The 15,502-nt window shown below is 51.7% G+C and overlaps 1 protein-coding gene across 9 annotated transcripts in view; it reads right to left on the bottom strand.

Moving 5' to 3' along the window:
• Positions 1-15,502, bottom strand: part of ZNF185 (zinc finger protein 185 with LIM domain) — a 61,704-nt gene that overhangs the window by 32,492 nt on the left and 13,710 nt on the right. For 3 of the 9 annotated variants that reach the window (XM_003271871.3, XM_003271870.3, XM_030807251.1), the window contains 3 exons: positions 12,017-12,121; positions 10,882-10,980; positions 5,740-5,829 (listed from right to left, as the gene is read on the bottom strand). In XM_003271871.3, the coding sequence (XP_003271919.2) occupies positions 5,740-5,829; positions 10,882-10,980; positions 12,017-12,121 (294 nt within the window). Of the gene's footprint in view, positions 1-2,067; positions 2,279-5,739; positions 5,830-7,359; positions 7,456-10,881; positions 10,981-12,016; positions 12,122-15,121; positions 15,209-15,502 lie in introns of those variants that run through there. The other 6 variants (XM_003271869.3, XM_012499129.2, XM_003271868.3 and 3 more) reach the window with 5 other exon arrangements.

Genomic DNA, 15,502 nt, shown 5'->3' with positions numbered 1-15,502 from the left:
GTCCCGTCCTGTCCCACGTCCTCTGTAGAAATACACTAGTAGAGGTTGCCCTCACCAAGTTTGTGGATAGAGCCAGGATTCTCCCCAAAGAGAAATTTGGGCTCCACTGTGACACAGGGACAAATGGATGAACAAGGCTTCTTCGTTCCTAGGCCTGTGGCAGGGCCACTGTGATTTTGGGAGATATGACCTATGTGCGTCATAAAAAGGAAATCTTAGGCAAACACTCACAGGAAGCTTTGCTGGACAATGTAACATCCAGGGGAATTACTTCCCAGCTATCCTGTCCGAGCCCCTCATGAACTTCCTGGAAGTCAAGTGGTTAGAGATAGGCAAGGTAACACAGGGGATGGTGACCAACGGGACTTTGGATTTGGGATTAATTTCTCTGAAGCTTTTCCTTCTGAATGTAATTGGACCAAAGATCCAGTAGCCTAGTACAGCCACTGTCAACTCCTAACACAACCATAATCTACACACTGCCATTCTTTAAAAAAAAAAAAAAAAAAAAAAAAAAAATTGGAGTCCCGGCGTACTGGTTCACGCCTGTAATTTCAGTACTTTGGGAGGCAGAAGTGGGTGGATCAGGTGAGGTCAGGAGTTTGAGACCAGCCTGCGCAACATGGCAAAAACCCATCCCTACAAAAATATACAAAAATAAGCCAGGTGCAGTGGTGTGTGCCTGTAGTCCCAGCTACCTGGGAGGTTAAGGCAGGAGAATCACTGGAGCCCAGGAGGCAGAGGTTGCAGTAAGCCGAGATCACCCCTATTGCACTCCAGTCTGGGGCGACAGAACTGAAACATTGTTTCAAACACATATATATATATATGAGAGACATCATATATATGATAGACATCATATATATACGACGTCGTATATATATGATAGACATCATATATATGATATACAAGAGTAGAAGTGTCAGCTGGGTGCAGGTGGCTCATTCACCACATCTCACTATGTTGCCCACGCTGATCTCAATCCCCGGAACTCAAGTGGTCTTCCCACCTCGGCCTCTCGAAGTATAGGATTACAGGTGGGAATGAGCCACCTGCACCCAGCTGACACTTCCACTCTTGTACTGCCTCCACTAGACTCCTCCACTGGCCAACAACGGTTGCCAGTGGTGAGGAAATGTGGTGCCTAAACTTCACCTGATCCTCATGCAGAAAAAATAGAAACTTGAGAAGCCCATGCTTGCAACATCATGAGGAAAACAGCATGTTCCAGATGTAAAATTTGATGACAAAAGTTTAGTAGGAAGGAGATGAGATATCGTGTCATGTCAAATGAAATCAAACCAATAAAGCTGGTAAAGTTAGCTTTCCAGGTGTCCCTGAACACCTCTGAGAGGAGGAGATATTCGTCTGGTGCTGCTTCACTTAGCTGGCAGATTTAAATGTCCCACATGCTTTGCATATACAAACCGATTTGGCCATTTCAACAACCCTATATGGTAGGAGGCATGATTACCACTATTCTACACGTGAGGAACCTGAGGCACAGAGAAGATGAGTAACATGCCCAAGGTCACGTTGCTTGTAAGTGACAGAGCTTGCACTGGAACCCAAAGCACCAGAGTCCAGGCTCTCAACTACTATACTATACCGCCTCTCCCTTCAGTGTGATGGAGCGGCCCAAGGTGGAATAGGGCAGAGTCCCCACAGTTTGGGACAGTTAAAACTGTGTTGTAACCTAGGGAAAGTAAGGCTCCACTGTCCTGCAAGATTTCAGGATGACGCCACCCCCATGGCACTCCCTCATCAAACTCCTAGGGAACGAAGTCCCTCCTCACTGAGCCCCACAGACCAGCCCCGGTCAGCCCGAGGGCCCAGCGTGGTTGGAGGGTCCAGCTGCCCTCCCTGTCTGCACGTCCACACCCCCTCCCCCTGGGCAGCCCTGACGACCCGTGTCCGGTGTCCCAGAGGCCATGGCCTCCAGGGCTCCCTGCGAAACAAGCTCAAGCCGCAGGAGCCCCGTTCGGCCCCTCGCGGGACCGCGCTTCCTCCCGCCGGCGACGGTCCCCGCGCGGTCACCCCAAGGCCACTCCGGCCGCGGCTTCAGACCTTACGCGCGGGGGAAGGGGCAGCCAGCTCCTCGGGCCCATTCGTGATCCTCGGGCGACCTCTGGCGGCCGGCACGGGCATGGCCTCAGGAGAATCCCCGCCGAGGCCGAGCTCGTCCCGGTCGGCCATTTCACTTTGTGGACAGTCGCATTTTCCCGGCGGGCACTGCGACCGAGTTCGGGGCTTCAAGAAATGGCGGCCTGCGCAGGCGTACTCACTACGGGCGCGTGCTCGCCGAGGTGCACAGGCGCGCACGCGTCGCGTACGCTGGTGGCGAGCGCGCATTCGCGCAGGCGCACACGTCCTGCACCCGCTATCCAGACTCCGGGGAAGGCGACGGGTGTGGTTCTGTGCCATCCCTTTTTCTTTATCGTCCCTTCTATCTCCCCAAATAGATCGTCAAAGCTCTAGAGCAGGGTTTGTCAACCTTAGCACTATTACCATTTTGAACCCCATAATTCTATGGTGCGTGTTGGGGGATGTGGGGCAGGTGCTATCCTGTTCACTGTAGGAGATTTAGTAGCATCCCAGATCTCTGCATATAAGAAGCCAGTAGTGTCTCCCACTCCCAGTTTTGACAACCAAAAATGGCTCCAGACATTGTATCGTAGCAGGCTGGAGGGTTTGGGAGATGCCCCTGGTTCAGAACCACTACCTGAGAACAATGGTTCTCAACATAGCCTGGAAGGAAAATAAACTGGAGAGCTTTGAAAAAGACACACGTGATGGAGACCCACCCCAGAAAAATAAAATCCAAATCTCTACCTGGGACTTCGGAAAGTTTTTGTTGTGTTGTAAACCAAAAATAAAATTATAAGCTCCCCAGCTGAATGAATGGACACTTCTCTCAGCCAAGGGGACACAACGTGAAAAACTAGTTCAGGTCATGATGAGAAAGGGGAAGGTCAGACATGCCTTAATATATTCTCCTCCCTTTGGAATTCATGCCCAACTGACCAGTATTAACATTGAGAGAGATATTCAGACTGACAAAACAGACTCCTTGAAGCAATAATATGCCAAATTCCAACCTGACTCTAGTATAGCATCACATGACAGAGAGCAGGTAATGAAAGAAATTGAAGTATTTTACACCAAAATATATTTTTTGACATATTTTGAAATGACCCTGCAAAGCTGTCTCTCCTGGGGGAAATTTACATTCTGTAGAGAATCTCCTTCCCTTTCCAGGACTTTTACTGATCTGACGAGTTTAGCTGAAAGTCTAGCACCTTTTAAAGGTCTGAATAAGAAACATTGGCCATCTATTGCTTCTAAGGGCGGCCACTTACGAGACTTCATCTATATAAGAACCCTGGTCTCCACAACCCCTTATCTTAATCCAGGCACTCCTTTCTGTTGATTCCAGGTCTTTAGAGAATAACAACTCTTTCAACCAATTGCCAATCAGAAAATCTCTGAATCCACCTATGACCTGGAACCCCACCCCCACCACACCCCCAGCTTTGAGGTGTCCAGTCTTTCTGGACCTAACTAATGTATACCTCACATGTATTGATTGATGTCTTATGTCTCCCTAGAACATAAAAAACCAAGCTGTAACTGAACCACCCTGGGCACATGCTCTCAGGACCTCCTGAGGCTGTGTCATGGGTCATAGTCCTAACATTTGGCTCAGAATTTCTTCAAATATTTTACAGAGTATGGCCTTTTTCATCAACAGTGTATTTCAGTACTTCCTAGGTGATTCTCAAGTACAGCCCCAGAGTTGTGAAACACTGTAATCAAGAAAGTTTGTATTGCCCAGGCACAGTGGCTCACACCTCTAATCCCAGCAATTTGGGAGGCCAAGATGGGTGGATCACTTGATATCAGGAGTTTGAGACCAGCCTGGCCAACGTAGTGAAACCCCATCCCTAGTAAAAATATAAAAATTAGCTGGGCGTGGTGGCACATGCCTGTAATCCCAGCTACTTCGGAGGCTGAGGCAGGAGAATCGTTTGAACCCGGGAGGCAGAGGTTGCAGTGAGTTGAGATCACGCCACTGCACCCCAGCTGGGGCGACAGAGTGAAACTCCATCTCAAAAAAAAAGAAAAACACCTCTGATTTTGCAGACATTTAAACATCAGAGGAAAGTAGTGTGAGCCTGGCTCTAGAGTTGGCTGGATCTGGGCTCTGTTCCTAAGTGTGTTCATCACAGGAGTGAGTCCCTCAATTTTCTCCTCTGTCAAGTTGCATAATAAGAAGCCTTATCCTTTTCCACGTTTGGGGAGAATTAAGGTGAGATCAGACAGCATGTTAACCATGTTAACCAGCTGTAAGTTAGTGATTCTGGGTCTTGAGACTAGGCTCCAAAGACAAGATTTCATAAACTAGTTTTTCGTAGTTTCTCCTGAGGATTTTCTTAGAGCCTCTTCCCTTGGAACTCAGCTCTGCCACTTGTAAGGCCTTGGCTAAGTCACTTAATCTTTCTGTGCTTCAGTTTCCCACCTTACCCATCTCACAAGGTTGCTGGGAAGGCTGTAAGGCACCTAGCACAGCACAGTATTGGTGTCAGCTATTGTTTTCACTGATTGTTAATTGTCAGTGCAATTTGAATGAGAAAAGAAATACAATAAGGCCTCATACCTTAGATATCCATTGCCCACCCCAGCCCCCAGCATCTTGGTTTAAGTAAAAAAGCAACAGCAATGTGGTATGAAAATGCAAACATGCATTCACCTTTTAAACACCTAAATCACATCAGACTCCCCTTTGGCTTAAAACTTGAAATAAGATCCAATCTCTTAATCATGGCTTACCAAGGCCCTGCTCCATCTATGGCTCTCCTCACTGGCCAAGCTCCAGCCACTCTGTCCTTTGGAACATGCTAAGCATGTTCCCACCTCAGGGTTAGTTGGTTTGTGGTTCCTTATCTACAGCTCTCTCCACCGTGTTCTTTCTAGAGTTGGCTCCTTCTCCTCTTTAGAGGAGCTCGCCTGAGTTGCCTTTTCCACCCAGCTAAGTAGTACCCTCCTCACCGCCGTCACTCTATCTCAGCTGCGGCTGTTTTCTTCAGAGCACTGTCCTTCCCAGGAGGCACAGAGACCTAGGCTCCAGGCTTTTGGGTTTTGTTGTAATTAGGCATAAACCTTTGAGAGACTGTGAGGAGAACCATATGAGACACTGTGAGTAGAGGGCTGTGCACGCAGTAGGCTCCAATATCACAGTACAAGAGGCCAATCAAGCCCTACCTAGTTCACTGAGCCTCCTCTTCCAGCACTCCCCGACAAGGACACTCATCGCTGACCACACCCAGCTACATACAGTCCCCATGAAGCCCCCTTCCCCTGCTCTAGCCCTGATGTATTGCTCTAATCTGGACCAGCCTTTGCCCACCCCCGCCTGAGAGTTCCTGGAGGGCAGCGGTGTTTCTGATTTGTCTGCGTGCTCCAGCCTCCAGCAAAAGGCAGTTGCTGTCAGAGTGGTTGCTGACTGAAAGACCCTTTCTGACTATGATGTACTTCCTGGCCAAGGCAACAGAGTTTAGTGGAAAGCTCCTCGGCCCCAGAAGCCAGAGGGTTCCGGTTGGGGCTTCTGCCCTTGCTTTGTGCCTCAGGCCAGCTCACAAACCTTGCTGGCCTCACCTTCCCAGCCAAAGGCCAATGGACACACAGCCCAAGCTGCCTCTCTGCACCCCAGAAGTCCAGCACTGTCTGCTCATGCCTTACCCCTTTGGGTCTGCCTTTGCATCCTCCTGGGCTGCTGTGCTGTCGCTCTTCCTATCAGCAGGGACAGCAGAGACTGAAGTGGCACTGGAGCTGAGGAAGGAAACACAGGCCCGCTGAGATCTCAGACCAAAGAAGGCTGGGGCCCAGGTCTTCCCCCTCCAGGCTGCCTTCTCACCAGAAAGGGGGGAACTGTGTCTTCCAATAAAGGCTGGTGTCTCAGTCCTGGCATTAGTGTGGCACCGATGCCACTGTGTGTGACAACTTCATGTCAGCTTTGGACATGGCCTTAGCACCTGAGTTCAAGAGCAAACACTGCCCCTGACCAACTTGGGTTCCCTGGGGAAGTCTCCTGGTTTTGGGTTCTAGTATCCTGTAAGGTACCTGGATGTGCTTTGGTCAAGGAATAGGCAGAGGGGGATATCCAGGCCTGCATGACTCAATGAGTCTGGTGCACAGGTGCACACCTCCACTTCTTATAAAACCTGTTTGTGTAAGTTCATACTTGGCTGTAAACCACTATTGTCTGTAAAAGGTATAACTGCCCTGTTGACGCTGTGTATGGGGGACATGTCTCTTTGGGCTTGGCTCAGCTCAACACAGCTTGACATGGCGGGTGCACGGGAACCTAGAGAAATAGAGAGAGCAAGACCTGTCTGTCTTTGCAGATGGACAGAGGGGAGCCAGGACAGAGGGGAGCCAGGACACAGCTTGGCTTGCCCGTGCCCAGGGAGAGAAAGAATTAAGCTGCTGACCCTGAAGGCAAGGGAGAGCTGGCCACACAGCTGTGCGTAGGGGCCACCGGACTAAGCAGCCAACTCAGGGCAGACGGTGTGAGAGTCAGCTGCTAATGAGAAAGCTAGTTTGAGAAAGCTGTGTAAGAGAGCTGCTGCTGAGTAAAGCCATGTCTCATTTACCTGCTATCTCTCGAGTGTTCTTCCAGCTCCCTGCCCCACGTCCACCCATTCCCCTCAGCCCTCAGCTGTGGCTGGAACCTGACCCTGAGCATGACATAACCTTACCTGACCTACACCTTCTTAGGGTTTATGGGAGTCAAGAAAGATTGTTCCCTACTAGGACTTGCCAAATGCTCCACACACCCACAGCAAAGTGGCCATGCCCACTGGTGGATTGGTGAGTGAAACAGGGCAGACGCTTACAGCATGGGAATGCACAGCTTCTTCCCATTGTACCTTTGTGCCCCAGGAGCCATTTGCCCATCCCAGCCACCGGTCATGTGGCTGCCCCTAGGCATCTTCTCCCTGACTCCTGCTTGCTAACCCTGGCTGTAGTCCCTACAGCAGAGGTTCTCTGAGACCTCCTAGCAGGATCTCTTCCCAGGCTCTGCCTTCCGATGCCCTCCTCTCTGCCACCTCAGCTTGGGTCCATGTAGGTTGGTGCTGGGCTCTCTGGGTGAGCAGACATATCACCCGTCCCTCTTCTTCCACTGCCCCTGGTCAGGGCTCCCCCTGGAGTTCCCTGTCTTGCTGTGATCACCTGATGTGAAAGTGGCATGGAGCTGAGAAGTTCGAGGGGGATCCTGGGGCGCTGCAGCTGAGGCTGGGCCCCAAAGGCTGTGTCCGGCAATGGGATAGGGCACTAGGGCAGTGGCCGTAATCTTACCTGATGGCTGCTGGTCTAGGCTTGCAGGACTGAGAGTTGGCACTGTGCCCATCCTGGTCTTCCAGGAAAGAGGCAAAGCTAGCAGCTGCACACAGCCTGTGAAAGGAGGCCAAACCTGGTCCAGGTTCAGGACTTTGTGTCTGTATGTCTACCCTCTCCCAAGAGAGTGGATCCTGCCCCCCACAGATGATGAGGACCAAGAAGCTGCTCAAATGGATGCTTGGGGAACAAAATTTATATCTCAAGGCAGCCTGACACCTGGGGCTCTGTGGCATAGTGGTTGCCCTCTGGCATTGCAAATCATGGCTTTGCTGTCTTCCAGCTGTGTGACATTGGGCATGTTACCTGACCTTTCTTTCTGGGCCTCAGTTTTACCATCAATGAAATAGGGATGCTAATCATGTCTGTCTCGTAAGTATTCTGAGAAAAGTAAATGAGTTCATAGATGCCAAGTACTTTGAATAATGCCTGGGCCATAACATGTGCTAATGTGTTCCTGTTACTACTGGGCGCAGTGGCTGTTTATAGAAGCAGTGCCCCTTCCCAGTCCACCTGTATTCACCCACTCAAGACGGATTTAGTGGGGAATGTCTTACCCAACCTTCTCAGGGTTGAGTCACATTCTCTGTGTCTCTGTAAACCAGGCAGACTGATGCTCACGGCATGCTGAGCAATCACTGCCTGTACAAGCCTGTGCCCTCCACTAAGAGGCGCTCTTGTTCGGTCCCAGACCTCTTTATGCCAGTTGTATTTGCACAAGAAGGGGACAGCAGACCCTGGCCTCTGAAACCAATGTCTCTGAGCAGATCCAAGGAAAGGCCCCTGGGGCAGCAACTCAGTTCTTTGAGCTGCCACTAATGGGGAAGAATCACTAAGTTCAATGATTAAGTAAATCCATGAAAATGAATGGAAAAGGAGAGTGGTGGTTCCATAAGAAACAACCTTTCCTTTGGAAAAACAAGGCCGGGCGCGGTGGCTCACGCCTATAATCCCAGCACTTTGGGAGGCTGAGGCGGGTGGATCACAAGGTCAGGAGATTGAGACCATCCTGGCTAACACGGTGAAACCCCGTCTCTACTAAAAAATACAAAAAATTAGCCGGGCGTGGTGGCGGGCGCCTGTCGTCCCGGCTACTTGGGAGGCTGAGGCAGGAGAATGGCGTGAACTCAGGAGGCAGAGCTTGCAGTGAGCCGAGATCATGCCAGTGCACTCCAGCCTGGGGGACAGAGCGAGAGTCTGTCTCAAAAAAAAAAAAAAAAAGGAAAAACAATAAAGGAGTTTGTTGAAAATTATAGTCAAACTAAGTGTGGTCAGTCCTCTATGTTGTGGGTTCCACATCTGTGGATTCAACCAACTTCAGATTGAAAATATTTGGGACCAGGTACAGTGGCTCATGCCTGTAATCCCAGCACTTTGGGAGGCTGAGGTCGGTGGACTGCTTGAGCCCAGGAGTTCCAAACCAGCCTGGGCAACATGGTAAAACCTCGTCTCTACCAAAAATACAAAAGTTAGCCAGGCGTGGTGGTACATGCCTGTAGTCCCCGCTACTTGGGAGGCTGATGTGGGAGGATCCCTTGAGCCGCAGAGGTTGAGGCTGCTGTGAGCTGTGATCACAGCACTGCACTCCAGCCCTGGTGACAGAGCAAGGCCTTGTCTGAAAAAGGAGGAGAGGAGAGGAGAGGAGAGGAGAGGAGAGGAGAGGAGAGGAGAGGAGAGGAGAGGAGAGGGAAAACTAATTAAAATAGGATGGTTGCATCTGTACTGACCATGTACAGGCTTTTTTCTGTCATCATTCCCTAAACAATACAGTACAACAACTATTTACATACCACTTACATTGTATGAGGTATTATAATAATCTAGAGATGCTTTAAAGGGTACAGGAGGATGTGAACAGATTACATGCAAATGCTACACCATTTTACATCAGGGACTTGAACGTGCATGGATTTTGGTATATGAATGAGGTTCTGGAACCAATCCCCCACAGATACCTAGGGACAACTATATAGGTAAGACAACTGTAAAAGATGGGTTAAAATTCATGAAAATCTAGAAGATTCTTCAGATGACTTTACAAGTAACTTTGAGGCTTGGTTTCATTTTAAGGAAACAGTGGACAGCACAGGCTTCATGTTATGAGGGTGTATAAGCAGGCGGGGCGACATGGAGGAGACAACAGCCACCCAATCACAGTAGACCAGAAGTCTCTTCCGCAACAGCCGTCAGCAGAGCCAGTCAAGCTGCACCACTGTGGGGAGAGTAGCAGGAGCCCCGACTGGATAGAAGGTCAAAAATTCTGCCATGCAGGACCCAGTGGGCCATGGGAAAGGGTTTGGACTTCATTCTGAGGAAAATGGAGAGCCACTAGAAGGTTTTAGCAGGGGAGAAATGTGATCTAGATTGTTTTTTAAAAGATCCCTCCAATGCCTCTGCAGATGGCAAAAAGATGCAGGCTGCATGGACAGGGCTCTAGCGGAGTCCTCCCCATTAGTGGCAGCTCAGAGTCTCTGGTGGCCTCTCCTTGGACCTGCTCAGAGACAGTGGTTTCAGAGGCCAGGACCTGCTGTCCCCTTCCTGTGTTGACTTGCGGGCCTGGATTTAGAGATCGGGCTCTGGTTCCATGGCATGAATTGTCAACTACTGAAGTTAGTGAGGGAAAGGGACCCTGGGTGTGCTGAGGGAAGTAGGAAAGCATCAGCGGGGCCTTCCCCGCAGGATTCCCTCATTGGCCAGACTGCAGTAGGATGCAGGAGGCAGATGATATCTTGTGGTTGCCACTCTTCCCTAGCCATCTGCTCTGAACCAGAAGGACTCTAGCATAGTTTGGAGCTAAACTATTTATGCCAACATCTGCATACCTAGCCTTTGCCCCAAGGATGATTCAGGCTTGGTTTGGAACCACTTAGGGACAAGAGGGACCTTGCCACTCTGCAAATCATCTGAGAATGTGGCTCCTGACTCGCTCCAGGTCCAAGAAGCCAGAGCCCAGCTGGACATGCTGGTCTCTCCAGGGCTACTGCTTTTCCTCTCCCTGAACCTCAGAGCAGAGCTGGCTGGGGTAGGGATGGGGCAGGAAAACGAGAGAAGGGAGAAAGCAGGAGCAAAGGGCCTCCTAGCTGGTTCTCAGAGCTTAACCGAGAAGTAGGAAGGTGCCGACTCCTCCATCATTCAGTTATTCACTCATTAATTTGTCCCTTCATGTATTCTCTACACGTTCATTTGACCAGTCTAAGACCAGCACCATGTGAAGGCTGGGCCTCCAGCTGTGAGTGGGCCTAGTGCCTACTCTGGAGGAGCTTGAGGGCCAGTGGCAGGGGTCAGAAAAAATGAACAAGATTCCAAGAAGTGGAAAGCCCAAGGACACAGGATGTGGTGGAAGGTGGGAGTGTGGGAGAAGCAGTAGACAGGAGCCATAGGAAGTGACCAGTGCCCCACCCACAGCAGCCCAAGCAGCCTGGCAGCTTGACCCTGGTCTGTCACCAGGGGCATGAGAGAACCTGCCTCCCCTGGGCAGCTCACCTTCCTCTCTCGGAGCCGATGTCTACTGCAGCCAAGCCTTCAGGCCGGGAGCCCGTGGCTCCAGATCCCATATTGCCATCACTCAACTGTGCACTTGAGCTGTTATGAGAAGTGGAGTATTTGCTGACTCTGGTTGCGCTTTCATCTCATCTAACCCAGAGGCCATGAGAGCTGAGCCAAGCCCAAGTTGACTCTAACAGGAAGTATTTCTGTATTTTTTCCAAACCTGATGGGTTGGTTGGGAGCAAGGTGGAAAGTCAGGAGGAGGTCAGTTCGTTTGGGGGGCGGGGGGCTGATTGCCAACAGAGCAAGGGGCAAGACATGTGGGGCTGGTAATAAGCCATAGAGGGATTCCTTTCCTCATTCCCAGGGCTCAGGGTCCCAGCTAGGGGCTCCAGGGATCCACACTGAGAAGATGGGTGTGTGGGTTCTTAGCTGTAACTGGCTACCAGGTTCTCACTGAAGAAATGCCCAGCCTGCAGCCACTGCTCACGAGACACATTTGGCACTGGTCTGGCTTGGAGGACAGGTCAGTGGGCTGGCTGTACAGCAACTGGGGACAATCATCCCATCTGGACTCATCATCCACCGCTATGGCTCCAACTTCCCATCCTGGGTCCCTCACCCCTTGCCACAATGTCTCCCTTAGTCCACAGGTCATCCTGAAAGTCTCTGCTACATGCTCTATGGGGGCCCACATACTTTGGTCACTGACTCTCCCAGACTGCCAGCTTGGTGGCCTTGCTTTGCCCTGGCCATTGGCAGGGTTGCTTTGTCCTGCAGTAAAAGCATAGTGAGTGTGGAAGCTTCAGGGGAATGGAAGGAAACCAGCACAGGCCGGGAGCTGGGGATAGCCTGCCCTGGAGTTTGGTTCTGCTCTCAAACTGGCTCCCTGAGGAATCATGGCAGAGGCCTATGCCCCTCCAGGCCTCATTCATTCATTCTTTCTTTCTTTCAACAGATGTTCATTAAAGACCCGCACTACCCCAGGTACTCGGGGAACAGTGGGAACAGGACCTTCCTGGCCCCAGCTGCATCCATTGACATTGCACCAGAGGCCATGGAAGTCCTTCAGCTGGGTGTATGTGGGCTCCATGTTCTGGGAATGAACTGTCTGCTTCCTGCACTGAGTTACCTTGCAGCATCTGTGTTGGGGCCCCTGAAAGCCTCCTCACCAGCCAAGTCCCTCTGGAGCTCTCTGGAGCAAGGGGCCTCCTTGTCTTTGTTGCCTGGGGAAGACCTATGGAGGAAAGAAATGGAAGTTAACCATGAAGCAGCCATTCACACTCAGGCGTGGGCTGTTACCTCATCCTCAAATGCCAGCTGTCTCCACGGAGCTTAAAACCTGCTACCGGGCCGGGAGCAGTGGCTCACGCCTATAACCCAGCATTTTGAGAGGCCGAGGCAAGAGGATCACTTGAGCCCAGGAGTTCAAGACCAGCCTGAGAAACATAGCTAGACTCCATCTCCACACAAATATTTTTGAAAGTTAGTCAGGAGTGGTGGTGTGTGCCTGTGGTCCCAGCTACTTGGGAGGTTGAACCTGGAAGGTTGAGGCTGCAGTGAGCTGTGATGGCACCACTGCACTTGAGCCTGGGGACACACAGCAAGATGCTGTCTTATAAAACAACACCAAAAACAAACAAACGCTGCTGATTGACAGATTGGCCAGTTCTCAAAACTTCATTACTAATAGCTACTGCTTTTTTGTTTTTTGTTGTTGTTTTATAGCTACTGTGCTGGGATTACAGGCGTGAGCCACTGCACCTGGCAATAGCTACTGTTGATTGAGCATTTGAGCCTGTTCTCGTGACTTTATATGCATTAACTCTGCAAATCAACCCCAGGATATGGGCACTGTTATCACCCATGCCCATCTTTCAGATGAACAAACGGAGGCACACAAAGCCCCTGTGATTTGCCCCAAATTTCACAGGTAATAAGAGGAGTAGCTGGGATTTCAATCCAGGCAGTCTGACTTCAGAGTTCTGGACTATATCCCTGTATAGTGTAAGACTGATCCTAATCTCCTAATTTAAGCTCCCTTCTGTTCTCCTTTAGGTCCTCAGGGAGCCCCATGTTGCCAAATCCAGGAGAGACACTCCCGTCATTATTTCAAACCACCATTCAGTACTGCTGACCCACTCCAGCCTTCTCGCCACCCCTCCTCCCTTGATCCTGTCAACACCACCTGCCTACCTCCCTGGCCACACACCTTCCTGGTCTCCGCCTTTTTCTCCTCCCCTTCGCATGCTCCACCACCTGCTGGGCTGTCTCTTCCCCTCCCAAGGCGTCAACTGCCACCCTTGAAGCAATGATCTCCACTTGTTCCCGCCTCTCCTCTATACTGGTCTGCACACCCACTACCGCCCAACTGGCCCTCAGGAGGCTCACTCTCAACGTGGCGAGAAGAGACTGCCTTCACCCAGCTGTCCCCAGGAGGGCTGGCCAGGTGGCTGCCACCTGCATACTGAGGTCGGTGCCCAGCTTCCATTGGCTCACCATGAGCCCCATGTAAAGCTAGTTTATGCTCATGATTTCAGCTCTATTCTGTCTGCATATAACGTGGAAATCGCTTGAGCCCTAATCACTCTCTCAAACCTCAATCACAAATCTTAAAATACCTCCCTCCTGGAAATTTTGACTTCAATGCCTACGAATAAACTCGTCAAATGAGTTCACTCAGCAAATGCCAAGTCTTTCCATCACCCCTCTCTGTCCCCCTGCTCCCTGCCCCAACTAGTACAATGAGCTATGGTGCAGAAGGTGGAAGGTGGGGGTAGGGCAGGCTGAGCGGATCTGCCTGCTCTGGACCATGTGACCTTGAGCAAGTTACTTCACCATTCAGGGTCTCAGTTTCTTAATCTGTAAAATGGGCATAGTGATTGTATCTACATCCATGCAGAATTAACAAGGCCTCAGATGCTGCCTGGGGAAGAAACTCAGGAGAAGGAGATGACCCAGAAGAGAGGACATTTGAGGTGGAACAGAAAAATGAAGAGGGGAAAGGGCATCTCAGGCAGAGCCTCCAGCCTGCACAGAGAAAGGCCCAGGGAGGGAGGAGCCTGCAGGTGGGGCCAGGTACTGAGTTCAGGCTGCAGAGCACAGTGGGAGGGGCTTTGCAGGGCTTTCTGCAGGGGGCTGGCATAACTACTTCTGCCCTTTGGAAACATCACCCAGGTGGATGTGGATAGCAGGAAACGGTCGCAGACAACTGGGTGAGTGGCAGTGGAGGCCTGGGCCAGGGGCAGAGCAATAGGGATGGAAACATCTCTAAAATAAAATGGACAGGACTTGGTGCCTTCGGGGCAGAATTAAAGTGGGAGGAGCCAAGGAGGAGAGTAAAGGGACCTAGAGATCGCTCAGGACTCGTCTTGGATGTCACTTCCTCCAGGAAGCCCTCCCCAAACACTCCCACCCACCACACTGTTGAGAGGCCTCTGCTCGAAGTTCCTGCCACCCCAGGGATTCAGGGATGACCTTCAGTGTACACTCCCGCTTCTCTCCCCAGTCTCTGGCCTTCACAAGGTAGGGGCCCAGTCTCCTTGCTCGGATCTCTCCTAGCCTCCACCCCAGCCCCCGAATCCTGCCTGCATGTCACCTGGCTGTCTGACCCCTACCCCAGGGCAGAGGCTGAGCCCCTCGTGCTCCCTGCTGGTTGTGGCCTCCTTGACCCATCCCTCCCCAGCACAGAGCCTAGTGGCATGGAGAGCTGTGGACTCTGACCCAGTGACCCCACTCTATTCCCAGTGGCCCTCTCACACAGGCAGGGCAATGGCCTCAGTGGCCTTCACGGGCTCCTTAGACCCAAGCCTCCTCCCACCCCCACCAACATCCCCAGCACGGCTGGCTGGTCCCATCTTCAGGGATTGGCAGGGTTGAGCTGTCACTTCCCAGGGGCTCCGGGCACACAGCATCTCTGGCTGACCTCATTCATGCTCATGTCGGCGTCTGCCTCCCCCACCAGGCAGATGGCAATTCCAGCCAGGGGGTCCTGTTCACTACTGTGTCCCAGGGTCGGGCCTGTGCCCTTACACAGACTAAGCGCTTGCTCCATAATGGTTTTCTGAGTGAAAGAATGAGATGGGGCAGACAACCCAGGTCGACCATGCCTCCCATCAACCTGTTGGCCCTACAGTGGCAGAGCCGGCCCTAGGCCTCATCATTTGCAACCTGAGGCTGCTGCTTCCCTCTCTAGAATGGTGTCCAGGGAGCCAGGACAGCAGCAGGACCCCCATACCTCATGCCTTCCAGGTCTGGGGCCACCAGGCGGAGTCCTGCCCTGGGTGTCAGGATCTGCAAGCGGACAATTTCCTCACCTCTTGAGCTGCGGGCCAAAGGAGAGACCCAGTGGGTTGCAAGTGAGAAAAGTCTCCCCGCTTCTTGGGCTGGTGAGTGCAGTGGGCCGTCCAGACGGCTCGTGCTGCAGCCGAGCTTGAGAAAACTGACCTGTAGGCCCCTTCCCCAGTCTCCCACCCCTGACCTGAGCCCAGCCCTCCCTCAGACACAGCAAGGGCCCTTCTAGGTAGAAATGAAACCTCCCAACCCGTGTTTCTACCAACCATTTGCAGGGGCAACCCCAGCCTGTGGCCCCACCAGGGTATGCAAAGTGGCCATTTGT

The sequence above is a fragment of the Nomascus leucogenys genome, chromosome X, assembly GCF_006542625.1.
Source record: "Nomascus leucogenys isolate Asia chromosome X, Asia_NLE_v1, whole genome shotgun sequence".
Lineage (NCBI taxonomy): Eukaryota > Metazoa > Chordata > Mammalia > Primates > Hylobatidae > Nomascus > Nomascus leucogenys.
The sequence above is the reverse complement of the archived record's forward strand: the minus strand, read 5'-3'. Positions and strand labels throughout refer to the sequence as shown.